Here is a 19,486-nt window from a genome sequence, read left to right as displayed (position 1 = left end):
TAAAAACAAAAGTAATTCACAAAACCGTAATCGAGAAAAAAAATAAAACAGTGTCGTGCAAAAAAAAGTTGAAACCACAAAAATTGTAAATAAAGTGTACTCAATAATTTTTTATTACAATAAAATTAGATAAGAAAGTAGTAAAACTTGCACCAATGTGTATATATAAATTTAAAGAAATTTAATATATAATTTTGGCCACAAGCCACAGGCCAACAACCCAAGTCTTCCTTTCTATACTTTAAATATAATCAAACTTTACCTAACTGCAGTAATTCGAATTCTCATACCATGTGTGTTGATCCATACTAGAAAACATTGAAAAATTCAAACAAGGCAAAGGTAATCAAATTATATATAATTAATCAAATTAGTAGTGGTAATTAATTATAGTGATGGCATCTAATTTTTTTTTTTTTGTCTATATTCAACCTTCACCAATTAATAAACTATTGCTATCCATTTAAAAAAAGGGGTGAGACAGCTTGTTTTTCTTCTTCCAATGGTTAAAAGACATAATCAAAACTTCAAATCAATTTGTGCAATGCTCGTTCTAATCTAATTCTAATTCAATTATATGTCATATAGGATTGAATACGTAATATAAAATTATAGAAAAAAAAAACCGAACACCAAATAAGATAGAGAATTTTTATTCATTATTAAACATTAGTAAATAGATTTATAATGAATCAGATCAATTAGCCATTCCTATGGGGCTTGCATTGCTGCCAGTGACAAACAAAAATATCTGAGGATCTTTACTAGGGGACCCCATGTTTGCAGCCAGGAGACTGGGGAAAACAAGTTCCAGTAACCCACCTTAAATGTTTTTTTCCGTTGTATCAGGTTGTGTCTATCATTTGGTGGAAAGAAAGCACAATACCAACTACATGTTTGGTTTTTCAATCATACACGGATCACCTTTGGTGGTGTTCGTTGCTTGCTAACTGTTACTTTTAGTATGATCTTTGACAGGTAAACAGGCAAATTCATCAATACTCAATTTGTTCCTCTAGATGCATATAATCGATCTTGGGTTTGGAGAATATTGTTACATAAATCCAACTGATATAAAAAGGAAAGAAAATTAAGAAGCTGCTAAATCCTTGGATAGATATGAAGGAAAAAAGTGACAGGCGAAAGGAAAAAGATCATGTAGGGAGAGCTAATAAAAATACAAGCATGATTAGAGTCCAGAACCACCAATCAACTTGGTTAGCCCGAAAGTTATTCCCATGGCTAACCATCCTCCCACCAGGACCCTTAATGATGACTTGAGCATGTGTGCACCACCCAGCAGTGCTCCTAACGCACCAAACCCTATGAGGGCTAAGGTCACAACCCCCAGCACCACCGTTAACCTCACCATATAGTCCCTTATAAACGCAGCACCAAGCAACGGTATGACAGCCCCAATAGCAAAAGCAACCGCAGATGCAGCAGCAGCTTGCAAGGGATTAGGCAAACTTTCCTTGTCATGATCAGCCAAAACATTATTTTTTGTCATTTTGTCTCTCTTCATCTGAGACAATTCAATGTCGTATTGTGAATAAACTGACACAAACTCACCGATGGCCATGCTGCAAGCACCAGCAACCAAGCCAGCGATCCCTGTCAGGATCATGGTCTTGGAGTCTTTACGCACTGCTCCAACGCCCATCATCAAAGATGCCGTGGAGAGCAAGCCGTCATTGGCTCCTAAAACAGCAGCTCGAAGCCACTGTGCCCTTTTGGCATAATCAAGAACCTCGACTTCGTGCTCTTGATTTGCCGCTGCTGCTTCAATATTGTTGTTGAAGCTTTCGCACGGTCTGATCTCGTCAAAGGTTTGCATGGTATAGGGAAAGGGAAGCCAAAAAGAAAGTGTATGAGGATGCAAGAAAACGGTGAATTGGATATGGGGGAGTGTGGAGGCCACACGCCCTTCCTTATAAAGTGCATTTCCACTGTGAAGCTGATGTTGACAGCCACTTGCCAGGTGGGATACTACAAAATTAGGAATCTAATGCGTTCACACTTGGAAAGGGGTTGGATTGTCCAAGAAACTACTAAAATTTTGTTGTGAAGTTTTCTATGACAAGCAAAGGTGTTGTTTGCTCTTTTCAGTTAATTTCTCCCTTAGTTTGTTACTAAAATTAAAGATTTCCTTTCCTTTCCTTTCCCTTGTCTGTACCACTTTCGTCATTCATCAAAATATTATCTATCATCTTATAACTATACGTATGCTCACGTATTAACTATTTATTTAATTTTACGCTCATACTGCATTGACATAACATTAACATATTGATTATTATTTAATTTTATGCTCACATCACATTATGTTATTATATTACATAGATATACTTGTCATAAGACATGTTACATTAATATCATATATTAAAATGTACCAAATAAATCATATATTAAAAATAAAAATATAAAAATCAATTAATCTTTAATTATAAAAACTTATTTAACTCAAAATAAAAATATAAAAATATAATAAACATAATAAAAATAAAAATTTATTTAAAATTTTTTAAATAATTCAATTTTTAAAAAATAGTATGCCATATATATATCACATCTTTGTGTCATTGTTAATAAAAAAAATTATTAAGACATAATAACTAATTACATAAAAACATACATATGCAAACTCATCTGTAGAATTTTACGAAAAAAGAGTTAAACAGGATGGCATCTAGACGAGCAATAAATTTGCATATGCTTAGCCTATCTGTTACGATTGACTTCCCTTTGGCTTTGGAGACTTTGTTTGGATTTTGCAATCCATTGTTGAATCCAAAGAGTGTCGAACTCTTTCTTAAACAGCTAAATGGCTGTCTATGTTGTGTGTTGGCATCAACTCAATTTGTATTCAAATTATTTGCAGTCAAGTCTGTTATGGTACACTCCACAACCTGTAAGCCAACATGCATGTATTCCAGGATCGTATTTTATTGACAATGACCAAACTGTTTCCACAGAAACACAAAAAATTTCTAACAGTTCTAAGATTAGCCATGCAGATGCAGGCGTTTCAAGATTATCGTACATCATGAACAAGTTTTTTCCAAACAATTACTGGCTTTCGAACTCAAAACAGTAAAGACATGAATGCTAATGTAACAAAACGTAGTCATCCCCTAGTTATTTCAGTTTCGAGAATAACTTTGGTGCAACCTGCATTCCACCATGTTGGTATCAGAGCAAAATACATAATATAATCAAAATGAGACTAAAACAAAAAGAGGCTAAACAAATAAAAATGCTTACACATTTATAAACACAAGACCAATAATCATAATATTGACCAGTGGAATGCTTGTGCCTACTTTCATCACCTTGAATTCTCTTAACACATTCCTGTAGGAAAGCAGTAACTTAAATTATAAGTTGCTGCAAAATTCTAATGGTAGGAGAATGACGCCTTCAATAAGAATACCCAATATATAAGACAACAAACAGAATTTTTACAAAACTGACATGATGTCCTATTAAAGATTTGAGCATTTTAAAACCATTAATAAATTTGAAAAGTAAATCAAGGTTCAGTCAAACACTCGAGAACCCCTTTGAGAGTGAATATTTATGTTAGTACGACCAATCATTTTCATCAAGCAATACATGTTGTCGCCAGATTTTGCTCTCAATAGAAGAAAACACTATATTCGCTGAAAGTTGTATAGAAGATAGGGCAACGCATTGGCCTGGTCATACAATCTGAAAAACTATCCATTGTTTGCACAGTATAAAAGTTGGTCTGAACATGAAATTCTAACTTCAGGATGAAGATGCTAATATTACTGCAGGAAATGAAAGAGACCTACCCATCCTTTACTCTCTTTCATCCCAAATGTTCCCAAAACAAATAAAAGCAAAGCCCGAAGAGGAAAACCCATCAACTTTTTTTCTTCAGAGCTTTTTCCTCCAAACATTCAAAAGAAGTGCCATTTTCATTTTAACTTTCTCCATACTTCACCTTACATCCTAATCACTTTGGCTTTCAATGTCAATTTCGATGTTTCAAAGAAAAGAAAGATACTCAAATCAAATCAAAGAGAAAGGAAAGATACATTGCTAACAGAAACCAGAGATAGTATTTGGCAAATTGTTCAGGCAATACAAGAATTCCATCCATGTATAAACTTAAATTCATTCACCTTTAAAGTTTGTTGCCCTAGCACCTATGAATTCAATGGCCCGTGTATTCATGGTCCCAAACTTTACCTCCTTTCAGGAGTCATACAGCCCTTCTCCAAAAGCATCAGATACGTAAAAGTCGATGCCATCCACTGTCAAGTTTTCGTTAACCTAACATAGTAATAGAAAAAGGGAATCAGTCAACAAGATTGGACATATAAAATGGGAAATATCTTAAATGTTTTAATCAGGGCTAATCGGCGTAGATCTAGACGCCGGGAATGGCCTCGTCATCTCTCTCTCGCTCTCCTTCTCCATCAGGCTAAAATGGGAAAGTCAAAATTTCTCATCGGCTGATCTGGTAGGAGCTTGAATAAAATAAACGGAAACCAAAGGCGGTGTAACTGGACATAGCATTTCCTTCTTCTTTTTTTTTTATAAAAATCCCAAATTTTGCTGTTTAATAATAATTTTTATACTTTCTTGCCTTTGACGACAGTTTTTTTTTTCTGTCACCGCCTTTTGTCTCTTTTTGCAAAACGCAGCGTTTAAAATTGAGCATGGACCAAGACACAGGCTCAACCCAACCCAATCTTAGAAAATGTTAAGACTTCACAAACTGTCCAAATTTATGGAGAAAAAAATGAAAATAAATTTTTATTAATAATTTTATATGAACACATATTTGTTTTTTGTAAATTATAAAAAACCTATTAACTTATCTCAAATTTTTTCAATACATTAACTAGACATCAGTAATAAAAGGTTTATTGTAAGTATTGAGTATGCATATCAAGTTCTCTCTTGATCATATTAGATATGGTATTAATATAATTTATATTCGTATTATCATAAATGTTAAGTCATTTTGAATTTGAAATTAGTTTAAATCAGATATTGAGTCACAAAAATTTCGAGTTAGAATATTTTAATATATTATCAAGTGGGTTGAGTCAAATCAAATTTTATCACTTATAAAATATTTACTTATTAACAATAAAAAGAAATCTCTCGATTTTATCATATCAAATCATATTGATTATGTGATAATGGCTAATAGAGTATTTCATTTCATTCTCGATTCTCCACAAAAAAACTTGACATGAAATTGAGTCATTTTGGATTCTTCATTTACTGAAATCTTTCAAGATAATCTTTTTTTAAATAAGATATGTAATTTAGAATATATTATATTAAATATTTCAAAAAAAGTAGACAAAGTGTTAGATTCTCTTATCGAATAAGTACGAAAATCTTGAAGTTCATAATTGGATGCTGCACACATATTAAGTTAGCTTCTCAAAAATATAATAATAGTCTCGTGACAAAATGTTATCAAAACATGTCTAACCTAAACTTGATCCCACGTCAAATACCTTTAAAAAGAGATAGGCAGGATGGTCGATGCCAAATACTCCAAAAGAAATAGGCACATGTAATACCTACATGATAACAACAAAAAGAAGTTTCTCAATTTTTCCATATCAAATCCTATTTATTCTATGATATGATAATGGCTAATAGATTGTTTCATTTTCATTCTCGATTCTCCACCAAAAGACTTGACATGAAATTGGGTCATTTTGGATTCCTCAATTGTTCAAGTTTATCAAGATAATCCTTCATTAGCCATGATCTGTGCTTTGGGTTACATCAATTACACTGATAATGAATTTGCTAGTTGTTTTTCCATCTTTATTTTGTTTACGTTTCTGAACTTTTGCTTTCACCAGAAGAATAAAAGATTAAATATTATATATTTTATTAATAAAATTATAAAAATACTTTTATTTTGATAATTTTATTGAAAAAAATAACACCGCAATCTCTTTATAAAAACAAAAATTATTCACAAAACCATAATTGAGAAAAAAAATCATAAAGCATCGTGCAAAAAAAATTGAAACCACAAAAATTATAAGTAAAGTTTACTCAATAATTTTTTATTACAATAAAATTAGATAAGAAAGTGGTAAAATTTGTACCAATGTATATATATAACTTTGAAGAAATTTAATATATAATTTTGGCCACAAGCCACAGGCCAACAACCCAATTCTTCCTTTCTATACTTTAAATATAATCAAACTTTACCTAACTGCAGTAATTAATTCGAATTCTCATACCATGTGTGTTGATCCATACTAGAAAACATTGAAAAATTCAAACAAGGCAAAAGTAATCAAATTATATATAATTAATCAAACTAGTAGTGGTAATTAATTATAGTAATGGCACCTAATTTTTTGTCTATATTCAACCGTCACCACTTAATAAACAATTACTATCCATTTAAAAGAAGGGATGAGACAGCTTGCTTTTCTTCTTCCAATAATTAAAGACACAATCAAAACTTCAAATCAATTTGCGTAATGCTCGTTTTAATCTAATTTTAATTTAACTATGTCACATAAGATTAAATACGTAATATAAAATTATAAAAAAATAGAACCGAACACCGAATAGGATAAAGAATTTTTATTCATTATTAAACATTAGCAGATAGATTTATAATGAATCAGACCAATTAGCCATTTCTATGGGGCTTGCATTGCTGCCAGTGACAAACAAAAATATCCGAGGATCTTTACTAGGGGACCCCTCGTTTGCAGCCAGGAGATTGGGAAAACAGGTTCCATTAACCCACCTTAAATGTTTTTTTTCCTTGTAATCAGGTTGTGTCTATCAGTTGGTGGGAAAAAAAGCACAAAACCAACTACATGTTTGGTTTTTCAATCATACACGGATCACCTTTGGTGGTGTTCATTGCTTGCTAACTGTTAATTTTAGTATGATCTTTGACAGGTAAACAGGCAAATTCATCAATACTCAATTTGTTCCTCTAGATGCATATAATCGATCTTGGGTTTGGAGAATATTGTTACATAAATCCAACTGATATATAAAGGAAAGAAAATTAAGAAGCTGTTGAATCCTTGGATAGATATGAAGGAAAAAAGTGAAAGGCAAAAGGAAAAGGATCATGTAGGGAGAGCTATTAAATATACAAGCATGATTAGAGTCCAGAACCACCAATCAACTTGGTTAGCCCGAAAGTTATTCCCATGGCTAACCATCCTCCCACCAGGACCCTTAATGATGACTTGAGCATGGGTGCACCACCGAGCAGTGATCCTAACGCACCAAACCCTATCAGGGCTAAGGTCACAACCCCCAGCACCACCGTTAACCTCACCATATAGTCCCTTATAAACGCAGCACCAAGCAACGGTATGACAGCCCCAATAGCAAAAGCAACCGCAGATGCAGCAGCAGCTTGCAAGGGATTAGGCAAACTTTCCTTGTCATGATCAGCCAAAACATTATTTTTTGTCATTTTGTCTCTCTTCATCTGAGACAATTCAATGTCGTATTGTGAGTAAACTGACACATACTCACCGATGGCCATGCTGCAAGCACCAGCAACCAAGCCAGCGATCCCTGTCAGGATCATGGTCTTGGAGTCTTTACGCACAGCTCCAACTCCCATCATCAAAGATGCCGTGGAGAGCAAGCCGTCATTGGCTCCTAAAACAGCAGCTCGAAGCCACTGTGCCCTTTTGGCATAATCAAAAACCTCGACTTCGTGTTCTTGATTTGTTGTTGCTGCTGCTTCAATATTGTTGTTGAAGCTTTGGCAAGATCTGATCTCTTCAAAGGTTGGCATGGTATAGGGAAAGGGAAGCCAAAAAGAAAGTGTATGACGATGTAAGAAAATGGTGAATTGGATATGGAGGAGTGTGGAGGGCACACGCCCTTCTTTATAAAGTGCATTTCCACTGTGAAACTGATGTTGACAGCCACTTGCCAGGTGGGACATGACAACATCAGGAATCTAATGCGTTCACACTTGGGAAAGGGGTTGGATTGTCCAAGAAACTACTAATATTTTATTGTGAATTTTTCTATGACAAGCAAAGCTATTGTTTGTTCGTTTCAGTTAATTTTTCCCTTAATTTGTTACTAAAATTAAAGATTTCCTTTCCTTTGCTTTCCCTTGTCTGTACCACTTTAGTCATTGATCAAAATATTATCTATCATCTTATAATCATACATATGCTCATGTATTAACTATTTACGTATTAACTATTTGCTTGGTTTTTTTGCTCATGTATTAACTGTTTATGTATTAACTATTTGCTCGATTTTACGCTTATGCAGCATTGACGTAACATTAACATATTGATTATCATTTAATTTTTTACTCAATTTTATACTCACGTGATATTTTCACATTATATTATTATATCACAAATATACTCAATATCATATGTTAAAATATTGAAATATACCAAAAAATTCATATATTAAATTTCAAAATATAAAAATTAATTAATCTTTCATTATAAAAACTTATTTAATTCAAAATAAAAACATAAATATTTAACAAACATAATAAAAAATAAATTTTTATTTGAAATTTTTTAAATAATTCAATATTTTAAAAAGTATTATGCCATTTATATCACATCCTCGTGTCATTGTAAATAAAAAAAATTGTTAAGACATAATATCTAATTACATAAAGACGTACATATATAAACTCATCTGTAGAATTTTATGAAAAAAAAGAAATCAACAAGATGGCATCCAGACGAGTAATAAATTTGCATATGCTTAGCCTAACTGTTACGATTGAGTTCTCCTTGGATTTGGAGACTTTGTTTGGATTTTGCCATCCATTGTTGAATCGATAGAGTGTCGAACTCTTTCTTAAACAGATAAACGGATGTCTATGCTGTTTGTTAACATCAACTCAATTTGTATTCAAATTATTTGCAGTCAAGTCTGTTATGGTACACTCCATAACCTGTAAGCCAACATGCATGTATTCCAGGATCGTATTTTATTGACAATGACCAAACTGTTTCCACATAAACACAAAAAATTTCTAACAGTTCTCAGATTAGCCATGCAGATGCAGGCATTTCAAGATTACCGTACATCATGAACGTGTTTTTTCCAAACAATCACTGGCTTTCGAACTCAAAACAGCAAAGACATGAATGCTGCTGTAACAAAATGTCTCATCCCCCAGTTATTTCAGTTCCGAGAATAACTTTGGTGCAACCTGCATTCCAACGTGTTGGTATCAGAGCAAAATACATAATATAATCAAAATGAGACAAAAATAAAAAGAGGCTAAACAAATAAAAATGCTTACACATTTATCAACACAAGACCAATAATCAAAATATTGACCAGTGCAATGCTTGTGCCCACTTTCATCACCTTGAATTCTCTTAACACATTCCTGTAGGAAAGCAGTACTTAGATTACAAGCTGCCGCAAAATTCCAATGGTAGTAGAAGGAGGCTTTCAATAAGAATATCCAAAATTTAGGACAAGAAACAGAATTTTCACAAGACGACATGATATCCTCTTAAAGATTTGAGCATTTTAGAAACATTAATAAAATTGAAGAAAAGTAAATCAAGGTTCAGTCAAACACTAGCGAACCCCTTTGAGAGTGAATATATGTAAGTAAGACCAATCATTTTTATCAAGCAATATACGTTGTCTCTAGATTTTGCTCTCAATAGAAGAAAACACAGTATTCGATGAAAGTCGTATGTACGGCTTGGAGGGAGATCTTTCATATCTTTTGAGATCCACTCTACAATATGGGGTCAACAAGCATAAGATTTCACTCATATAGTTCTGGCCTGAACCTTTTCATGAGGTCATACTGGGGTTTCAAAGGCGTATATTCTTCAATAAAGCATTCAATCTTCCTTTGATAAATCAATTCATAGACTCATCAACTATTGAAAAGGTATATTCTTCTTCCTTTAATCTTCCTTTCATAAAGTATTTGTCCTGATAGCTACAAAATTTCAAGAAATACAGAAGAAAAGGATTGGAATGCAGATTTTCTTTTTTCTTTTTATGAGTGAATATGTCCATTCTCTGCAAAGAGCATAGCCTTTTCAGGAGCTGCAGAAATGATGTCCAGGTGCAAAGTGGCAAATGAGATGTTATTGGAGGCAAAGTTTATTGGCATCAATGGAGTTAGCAATAGAATTTAGGTTTCACTTCAAGATTCATAAATAAAACTTTAGTGTCCAAACTGAAATACAAATTATACCACAGGGTTCTACAAGTAACTCAAAACACATATGATCCTATGGAAACAATTTGGGCTAGTGACTCTTTGAATAAGTAATTAAGAGACAAAAATCGCTAAGCGCACTCCTCGCAAACACAATAAAGTAAAAACAGGAAATAAACCATCCAAAAAAGAGAGAAAGTACGACAACAGGAACAGAGCAAATCAGCAATCTCCAGTGAAAATTCCATTAATTAAGAAAAAAAAAAACACCACATGAGTTTATGATTCTAGCAACAATTGTCAAGCTAATGTAATTGAAAGAATGGTAAAAAATTCAGTAACCTTGCTCAATTTCCCAAAACAAGTAGTTTATTACAAACCTGGTATGCAAGCAACGGTTTCACACACTTAGGCTTGCAAGCCTCTTCAAGATACTTCTTTTGATCAACAGGATCCTCGTCCGCCCTAAAATATTTTTAAAAAATAAATAAATGAGATATAGGCATGATATTGAAAGGCAGAAGGAAATTTGGGGGGAAAATAACATCACTTGTTTTACAGATTAAAAATCGTAATTGGGAAGCAACTATCAACTACAACCAAAAAGACGAAAATTGAAATAACTATAAGCAATGACTATTTTCAAAATACATTTGTTATTTCCTATTAATTAACCTTAATATCTACCGATATTAGATGATAAAAAGAACTATTTTGATGTTTGAGCACTGTAAGTCTTTTCTTTTCCTTTTTTTCCCCAATTTTTCAGGAGCCCTCCTTATCCTATGCACTGCCCACTGCTTACACGATTGGCTAGATTGATAAAGGAATTGCTTAGTTAATTCCAATTTGATATCATCTGAAATCATTTCTTCAGAATGCCACCACCTACATGAACCACAAATTTATATATACAAATGCACCATAAAACTTTCATACACAGACTTGTTATCTTTTCCTATACCAGAGAATGGCCACGACAGTTCAAAAAACCAATACAGATTAATGTCTAACAAAACTACGTAGGACACGAAAAGTTTTTACCTTGCCAAGTGATCATGAACATGTATTTGAAACAACTCAAACAACGTATACCGCCAAACTTAGTCCGCTAACAAGCACATGATCGAACAAGATATAACATACATATTTAACAAGGAAATTACATGAGAAAGAAACTACGCTTACATATCAAACGAAGTCGATAACTGAGCACCGAAAAGCTTTGGAGGTTACCTAACTAGCACACGTAAATTACAAAGTCAACATCTAACAAGCTGAAAGTCAGCAACAGCAAATAAAATAAAATAATAATAATTATCCAGTAAAATTTCCTAAACCCTAAAACGAGAAATGAAATATTGAAATTGAAAAAACAAACCACAGAGATGAAATTTCTCATTTTAAACAAAATAATGGAAAGATGAAATCTATTTAACCCAAAACCCTAGATTTACAGATCAAGAAAAACAATTGAAGGAAAAATAGGAGATCAGTTATTAAAACAACATTTGAGCCATCCTCATCAAATAAGATAACCTCTTAACAGAAAAATAAAATGAGATCAAAGGAAGATTCCAGAGTACCTTTAAACGGGAAGCACGAAATCTCAGCTACGGCAAGGCCCCTTTCCCTGTGGAAAATGCGAGTATAAATGTGAGCTTCATTCGGTGTTTAAAATGTGCCCAGGGCGTATTACGCACCACATGCCTAGTTTGGGCCAGAAGCTTTGGGCTGCTCTTAAGAATATTGGATCAAGAATATAGTCCGCAAGACTGTCGAGGCCTTGGGATTGGTTCGCAATTGGGCTGAAAATGGACTTATAAAAGAAAAAAACCAAACGACACCTAATAAACGCTTAAAACGACTCGGCCCACTAGGCCGGCTGAGTTTCTTGCAAATCATATTGACACATTGCTATGGGTTTAACACGTTGTAAATTTTTATTTAATTTATTGATTAATATTAGTTTTTGGAGAATATTAGTATAGCCATTTTCATAGCCAAAAAACCTTTTAATTTTAGAAATATCATGTTAAGAACATGGAGTTGTTTTAACAAGAAATGTACAAATCATTTCTCATTAGTAGGGTTGAGGAGAATTCCATTGAAACCAAAATAATCGACTCAACCAATTGAATTCGGTTAATTCAATTTAGTTATTTTAATTTCAATCTTCAATCAACTATGATTATCATTTTTTTTTAAGTTTACATAGTCAGCTTTCAGTATCTAAAATTTTTACAACCGAATTGATTGCCTAATTGATCATTATTAATAATTTTTAATAATAATAATAATAATAATAATATTTTTTGATGGTTTAATTTATCTTAATTAGAGTGCGGATATGAGTAATTTTATTTTTTTATTTTTTTTAAATATTGTTGAAAATTGTTAAAAGAATTGATGAAAATATACGTATAACCAATCGAACCGACTAATACGTTTGATTTTAATTATTTTAATTTTTATGATATATTTTGTTTAGTTCATTTTCTTTATAAAAATTCGATTAATTTGATTTTTAAAATTTTGAGATTGAACAAGTCAAAATGCTGAAGTTTTTGTTTGGACTTTTGAAGCAATAGTAATAGTTCCTTGATAGAAAATGATTAGTATTTTTCAATAGTTGTTGTTTTCAGTTTTTCCAAAATCAAATTTGGTTAGCTGCTTTGGTCTTTGGGTTGCTTAGACATAATTGGTCAGCTAAAACAAGATTTGACTCCGTCTCTCTCTACCCCACCATTAATTAATTAATTAATTATATATATATTCCTCACCTGAAAAAGAGATACATTGAAATGATCGTGTACAATTATCTTGCACTAAACCATGTTTGACATTAACAATACCAAAAATCATTGAATTCTCTCTTTTTTTTTTTTGTTAACAAATTGTTACTACAATTCTTTCATAACTTTGATAACATTTTTAAAATATTTTCAAAAATATTTTATTTTTCAGAATTTATTACATTTTTTATCATTATATAATATTCACAAAGATATATTATTTAAAAAAGCTCTTCCACTACTTAAAAAAATTCAAACAAAATTTTATTATTTTATTATGTTTAATAAAATCATTTTATTTAAAATTAAATAAATTTTTATAATTAATAAGTAATTAATTATTTTTAATAAAAATATCACTTATTATTATATACCACGTAGTGCTAACGTGATATGCTAATCTACTGATGTCCTGTGATGATCATTATGTGGTATTTTTACTGTTCACATCATTACCACATAGATATAAAATGACAAGTGACATTTGATAAATGATAGTTAGTTAATCATTAACTATAAGAATTTGTTTAATAAAAAATAAAAATATATAGATTTAACTGAACATAGTAAAAAATAAAAATTTATTAAATTTGTTTTCAAAAATTATGCCTTTACTTGTCTATAAGTTATAGTCAAATTATTGCTCATTTTTGTCACATGAGATCTTGTTAGCAAGGATGGACGGATTGATTGCATTTCATTAATTTAATTTGATTTTTCTGATTTTGATATTAATTAATTAAATAAATTATTCATTTATTTCAATAATTTTTTTATCCAAAAATTAAAATCAAATCCTCATTTTTCCAACATCACTTAATATGTCATGTTGAATTAGTAGTTCCATTGCCATTGAATTTATGGCTCCATTCAACATGTTGATCTGTTCATTCAAATGTTTTTTTTTTCTTAAGTAATTAAAATATAAAAAAAAAATCTTTAAGTTTTGTTAGACAAGAATTAAAAGCAAGGAAAATTTGAAATCTAGCCTAGCCAAGCTGAAATTATAATGCGAGAAAAGTGGCCGCGTGGGGGCCATTGCCAACCTATGCTCAAGCAGACATAGCTAGACATGGTCGGCATCGGGCACGACTCCGACCCACCGCCCACCCCCTACCTTTAGGCTTTAGCCGCCCTGCTGACATGGCGTCCACCCCACGAGTCTTCCGAACGTCCACATCATCACCTGACTACCATCTAAAGACACTCTATTTGGACGGCTACGTAACGCTTTTGTTTGGATTCTCAAATCCAGCAGAACACTGCGGGTGTAAGAAGATTCCTTTTTTCCAAGTCATCCCCTTTCGTTTCTTTTCCATGCCGAAAACATTTTAGAATTTTTTATTTTATTTTAATTTTTTTTCTCAGCAGCCAAACAGGGCTTAATTGAATTTGGGTTGAATTTCATTTGCATTTCACTCTCATTTCTGCTATATATAAAAGCCGCAGGAAACATTTCTCTTCCCTATGTTTTCAGCTTCTCTGTCAAAGAAAAATTGTCATCTTCTCTAATTTCAAAAAGCACAGAGAAGCTTAGCTTTTTTTGCTAAAACAAGGTATGGATTTATCTGTTTTTTGATTGTTTTTGATCTATAACTTTGTTATCTTTGCTTGTTTATGTCCAAACATTTCTGGGTACTTAAGCATATCTCTTCTTTTTGTCTTTCTGATGGACTACTGGGTGTCAAGTTGTCAACTTTATATGTGTTTTGTGATTTAGATCTGCCTGAAGTTTTGGCTTAATGAATCTATTGTTGTGATGTCTGCTAGGCTTTCTTATTACAATTTTTATGGTTGCAAAATTATAAATTTATTGTGGTTTCTTCATGTCTTAAGTTGATATCCATTTCCAATTCATCTAGATCTTGACAAAGTTTACTTGGTGGTTGCTTGAGAACATCGGATTCTTTAGAATTTGGTAATACGCTCATTAGTAGATTATGGTGTAATATGTTTAATTCTTGTGTAGGCTTCGATTTTATGCTTTCTTTAATGAACCATATCATCAGAAATTTGAGTTCTTGTCTATTGTTTTCACCAATAATTCATGTTTGATGGCTGGTTCGTATTTTATTGGCGCTTTATGCTTTTAGGAATGGTTATGCCAGGAAGAGTAAAAATAATGAACAATTACAATGATCCAGAACATGAGCTGCATTTTGGTCGTGCCTTATGCGGATGACATTCAGGCTTCCCTTGTCTTTGCTCTCCTTCTCCAGAACCAAAGTCATAACATGGAAGGAGTGAAATACTCCAATGAATGATTCATATTTGATGTGATACAGTTAACGATGCGATGAATTTCTTATTGACTTTGATACTAGTTTTTATAGTAGATTGATCTTAAGAAGGGTCAAACCAAAAAACGAAGTTTGTTTTCTCGGAAAACCTTTTTCTTCTAAGAATAATCATTTTCCTTGTTCAGGTTAAAACGAGATGGCGGATGAGGATATTCAACCTCTTGTCTGTGACAATGGAACTGGAATGGTCAAGGTTAGTAAATTATCCTTCTGATTCTTATAGGTTTAATACATTTTCTTCATATGTAACTATAGACATTGAAATCCTATTTTTTATAAAGACAATTTTCGTAATGATAATTTGACAATGATTCTATTTCAGTCATCTACGGGGTTGATACTGCCTTTGATGCTATTATCAAAAGTTAGATGGCTTGGGTTTGTTAACTATTTGTTCTAACTACACAAATGCTGATGGCTGCTTTATCCTTGTATTTGCAGGCTGGTTTTGCTGGTGATGATGCCCCTAGGGCAGTGTTCCCTAGTATTGTTGGTCGCCCACGCCACACAGGTGTCATGGTCGGCATGGGTCAAAAGGATGCTTATGTAGGTGATGAAGCCCAGTCAAAGAGAGGTATCCTTACCTTAAAGTACCCTATTGAACATGGCATTGTGAGCAACTGGGATGATATGGAGAAGATTTGGCACCATACTTTCTACAACGAGCTTCGTGTTGCCCCTGAAGAACATCCAGTACTTCTTACGGAAGCACCACTCAACCCTAAGGCTAACAGGGAGAAGATGACCCAGATTATGTTTGAAACATTCAATGTGCCTGCTATGTATGTTGCTATTCAGGCCGTTCTTTCACTTTATGCCAGTGGTCGTACAACAGGTATTCATTTATAGCTTGGATTACTGATCTTGGTTGTATTCTAGTGACTCTGAAATAACTTTATCTGTACAGTCACATAGTGTTGCTCTATTTAGGCCATATTTCCATTTTGTATGTAGTTTTGCAAAAGTGTAAATTGGAATGAAGAATTTGTTTTGTTTGTTTTCCTTTAATCTAGTATTAACTCAATTCTAATCTATGTGAATAGGTATTGTCTTGGATTCTGGTGATGGTGTGAGCCATACAGTGCCGATTTATGAAGGCTATGCCCTCCCCCATGCTATCCTCCGGTTAGACCTTGCTGGTCGTGATCTTACAGATTCCTTGATGAAAATCTTAACTGAGAGAGGGTACTCTTTCACGACAACTGCAGAACGGGAAATTGTTCGTGACATGAAAGAAAAGCTTGCTTATGTTGCTCTTGATTATGAACAAGAATTGGAGACTGCCAAGAGCAGCTCTGCTATTGAAAAGAGTTATGAATTACCTGATGGGCAAGTGATCACAATTGGAGCAGAGAGGTTCCGTTGCCCTGAAGTACTCTTCCAGCCATCTCTGATTGGAATGGAAGCTGCTGGAATTCATGAAACTACTTACAACTCAATCATGAAGTGTGATGTTGATATCAGGAAGGATCTGTACGGAAACATTGTGCTTAGTGGTGGATCAACCATGTTCCCTGGTATTGCTGATAGGATGAGCAAGGAAATTACTGCTCTTGCCCCAAGTAGCATGAAGATCAAGGTGGTTGCACCTCCCGAGAGAAAATACAGTGTCTGGATTGGAGGATCCATTTTAGCATCTCTTAGCACCTTCCAGCAGGTAACTTTTGTGCTATTACTTCTAGTTATCTAAGTGTGGCTCTTGTGAAAAGGTGTTCTGGAGTTGGAACATAGTTGAGTTTCTGTGTAAGTGCTTATTTTCTATTCTATGCTGCAGATGTGGATTTCCAAGGGTGAGTATGATGAATCAGGTCCAGCCATTGTTCACCGAAAGTGCTTCTGATTTGGAGGAAGAGTTGGACGATCTTGAAGTCTACATTATTCAGTCATGTGTCGTATGTGAGTTCAGTTTGGTTGACTTCTGAAGCTTTAGTTTATCAATGGAGGAAAGATGCTGGTATAGTTGATGCTTTGAGTGCGCTTTCACATTGGGATTTCAGATTTCAGATGCCAAATTATTATTGGCAATGAGTGGCTTGTATTGAACTTGGTAGTTGCTTTGGTCTTATTATTTTTCTATTAGGCCAAAAATTTTTTAGGTGCTTTTTTGGTTAGATCAGAATGCAAATTTTATTTCTTTTTTCTCCTATTTTGGGGATTTTTGGGTCTTTGCTTTAGTTCCATTGAAGGAAAAGTGATTCTCATGTCAGTTTGCAGTGAACTTCCATGGTTATTGGTTTATGTGTAATCTACATTTTCTGTTCATCTCCTCTTTTGTGTTTTTGAATACTTGACCACGGCGTGCAGATAACAGAAGGTTAGGCCTCAAGTCCCTTTCACCATGTTACAGGCTTAACTTCATGGAGCAGCATTGAACAATAGGCATACAAGTTATAGAATAGTTAGTTGTGGATCGTTGGATAAAGTATTTATGTTTCTAAGGTAATTTGCTTAAGTTCCCCAATTCCTTGGACTGGGTGTGTTTATGCATCCGGTGCAAATTTTGGTACTTGAATAAAGTCTTTTCAGTCACCTTTTTGCCTGTAATACGTAACCCTTCAACTCTAATATAGCTTTAGTGTAAAGCTTTTCACAAGAGAGAGAGAGAGAGAGAGAGAGAGAGAGAGAGAGAGAAAGAGAAAATTACATAGCCACAAGAGGTTTGTATCCTTGAGAACGAACATGTATTAATTATTCTTTTGGATTGTTCACCAACCTCCATTTTCGAGATGTGATCAAGTATTCATCAACTAGGCCAGTCGTACGCAAATTCCCAGAACCCGGTTTCTCCATTCAATCCGTACATGCCTTCACCCGAGACCAGCCAAGAACACTGCGTCTCACAACGGGCGAAGTCCCTGTCGAAGGAGTACGCATCGAAATGGTACTGCTGCACAGCATCCCACCCCATGTCACAGTAAAACAACGTGCTCCCCCAAACATTGACAGAGAAGTCCCATCCGAATTCGCCCCCATCGCCAACGTTTTGCTCCCCAAGATCAGTATCTTTTGATTGGCAATGTAAGGTTAAGTTTTTCCCATTGCCTAACCTGTTCTTGACGCTTACATGGACATTATCCGTACGAACTGAGTTGCAGAAGCTTAATATCAGAAGAATCACCAGAGCATTACCAATCACAGCTGGAGCATGCATTTCGAGTATTTGGTGATAGATGGTCTATTGTTCTATGCTTAATGCTTCTATTTATTCTTCACCAGGGTGCTCCTGTCATAGGGATAAATGACAAAAGCGGACCTTTCTATGATAATCATTGAAGTCTCCAATGCCTCATTGAAGGTTTCTATGACAGAAACTATCTTATTTATTGATAAAATAGATAATTAATTCTATTAAAATATAGTAGATATCAATAGCCTACGATTCAGGTTATTGCGATCCCATCATCTAGCAAGCTAGTCTATCTCAAAATGTGATTGAAAGACAAGTTTAGAGATTTTATTATTGTAACTTTTCGATATGATTAGAAGTATTTCTCATTCTCTGAGGAACTCTATGGCTATTTTGATGCACGGAAATGAAAGTTTACTGCTTCCATCATCGTCTTCTTCACTTCGAGTTCTCATAATCCTCAGTTCGTACGCTGTCAATTATTCTAGTAACCATCAATGTTTGATTCCACCAGATGTGGCATGACCAACACGTCCACCAAATGCCAAATTATTCCACCAGCATCTGCAGCATAGAGTAATGGATAAAGTGCTGGATCAGCTTCAAGTTCACATCATGGAATGATCAGCTCGAAAAGCTCCAAGATTATTTGCCTGATCTTCATTTGGATTCCTAACACACTATTAATTTTCCATCAGAAGATAAAATATATGAGTATCCATCATCAGCTAGCCCTTCCTGTGAAAGAAAGCTATCATCATCCAAGAACCTTGAGGCAACCATGCATTGGGATGCATCCGAGGAAGATGTACGGCAACTTGTCTAATTATGCATGCACCATGGTTCCATTTAGTTTGCTGGGCAGTTTTAACTGTACATGTCTTCAAAATTTGATATTTCAATTAAATTTAATTTTTGATTATTTGATTTTGCAACCCATAACCCATAATCAGTAACATATAACCCAAAGCCCCCCCATTGTTGATTAGAAGCCAAGGACTCGTAGCATCAGTCGCTGCATAGACTGCAAAGGGAATGAGCTGGGTCTTCATACTTTGTGACTCACAGCCACATAAGGCAT

At 33.8% G+C, this 19,486-nt stretch overlaps 3 protein-coding genes and 3 pseudogenes across 6 annotated transcripts; 1 reads left to right on the top strand and 5 right to left on the bottom strand.

Annotated features, from left to right (window-relative positions):
* Positions 1–1,029: 1,029 nt before the first annotated feature.
* LOC18607394 (vacuolar iron transporter homolog 4 pseudogene) lies at positions 1,030–1,884 on the bottom strand (annotated as a pseudogene).
* Positions 1,885–2,910: 1,026 nt separating this feature from the next.
* Positions 2,911–3,890, bottom strand: LOC148763913 (cytochrome b-c1 complex subunit 6-1, mitochondrial pseudogene; annotated as a pseudogene). The gene is made up of 3 exons (XR_016024529.1): positions 3,819–3,890; positions 3,265–3,354; positions 2,911–3,171 (listed from the first exon to the last, which is right to left on the bottom strand). The product of XR_016024529.1 is annotated as a cytochrome b-c1 complex subunit 6-1, mitochondrial pseudogene (transcript).
* Positions 3,891–7,043: 3,153 nt separating this feature from the next.
* On the bottom strand, positions 7,044–8,132 carry LOC18607393 (vacuolar iron transporter homolog 4 pseudogene; annotated as a pseudogene).
* Positions 8,133–8,942: 810 nt separating this feature from the next.
* LOC18607392 (cytochrome b-c1 complex subunit 6-1, mitochondrial) lies at positions 8,943–11,871 on the bottom strand. 2 transcript variants are annotated; one of them, XM_018116612.2, is made up of 5 exons: positions 11,770–11,871; positions 11,372–11,419; positions 10,564–10,648; positions 9,296–9,385; positions 8,943–9,202 (listed from the first exon to the last, which is right to left on the bottom strand). In XM_018116612.2, coding segments are annotated over exons 2-5 (210 nt in total). In that variant the 5' UTR covers positions 11,374–11,419; positions 11,770–11,871; the 3' UTR covers positions 8,943–9,169. The 2 variants fall into 2 exon arrangements, with proteins under 2 accessions (XP_017972101.1, XP_007041603.1); XM_007041541.3 differs by having other exon boundaries at positions 11,372–11,423; positions 11,770–11,863.
* A 2,170-nt stretch (positions 11,872–14,041) lies between these two features.
* Positions 14,042–17,545, top strand: LOC18607391 (actin-101). 2 transcript variants are annotated; one of them, XM_018115388.2, is made up of 5 exons: positions 14,042–14,248; positions 15,404–15,471; positions 15,720–16,113; positions 16,322–16,935; positions 17,053–17,545. In XM_018115388.2, exons 2-5 carry the CDS (start codon positions 15,415–15,417, stop codon positions 17,116–17,118), a joined length of 1,131 nt encoding a protein of 376 aa, XP_017970877.1. In that variant the 5' UTR covers positions 14,042–14,248; positions 15,404–15,414; the 3' UTR covers positions 17,119–17,545. The 2 variants fall into 2 exon arrangements, with proteins under 2 accessions (XP_017970877.1, XP_007041601.1); XM_007041539.3 differs by lacking the exon at positions 14,042–14,248 and adding an exon at positions 14,321–14,534.
* A 327-nt stretch (positions 17,546–17,872) lies between these two features.
* Positions 17,873–19,433, bottom strand: LOC18607390 (self-incompatibility protein S1-like). Its single transcript, XM_088803992.1, has one exon. The coding sequence runs from the start codon at positions 18,427–18,429 to the stop codon at positions 18,022–18,024; it is 408 nt and encodes a 135-aa protein (XP_088660118.1). The 5' UTR covers positions 18,430–19,433; the 3' UTR covers positions 17,873–18,021.
* Between the last annotated feature and the right edge of the window lie 53 nt (positions 19,434–19,486).

This window comes from Theobroma cacao, chromosome 2 (genome assembly GCF_053813885.1).
Source record: "Theobroma cacao isolate CCN51 chromosome 2, ASM5381388v1, whole genome shotgun sequence".
NCBI classification, from domain to species: domain Eukaryota; kingdom Viridiplantae; phylum Streptophyta; class Magnoliopsida; order Malvales; family Malvaceae; genus Theobroma; species Theobroma cacao.
This window is presented reverse-complemented; position numbering and strand designations above follow the sequence as displayed.

Coding starts and splice junctions, on each gene's coding strand:
- LOC18607392 (XM_018116612.2), bottom strand. Junction 9,386..10,563: donor AACCGTTGCTTGCATACCAG/GTTTGTAATAAA, acceptor GCTTTCCTACAG/GAATGTGTTAAGAGAATTCA. Junction 9,203..9,295: donor GGTCTTGTGTTGATAAATGT/GTAAGCATTTTT, acceptor GTTGGAATGCAG/GTTGCACCAAAGTTATTCTC.
- LOC18607391 (XM_018115388.2), top strand. CDS start 15,415: ATGGCGGATGAGGATATTCAACCTCTTGTCTGTGACAATGGAACTGGA. Junction 15,472..15,719: donor ATGGAACTGGAATGGTCAAG/GTTAGTAAATTA, acceptor TTGTATTTGCAG/GCTGGTTTTGCTGGTGATGA. Junction 16,936..17,052: donor CTCTTAGCACCTTCCAGCAG/GTAACTTTTGTG, acceptor TCTATGCTGCAG/ATGTGGATTTCCAAGGGTGA.
- LOC18607390 (XM_088803992.1), bottom strand. CDS start 18,429: ATGCATGCTCCAGCTGTGATTGGTAATGCTCTGGTGATTCTTCTGATA.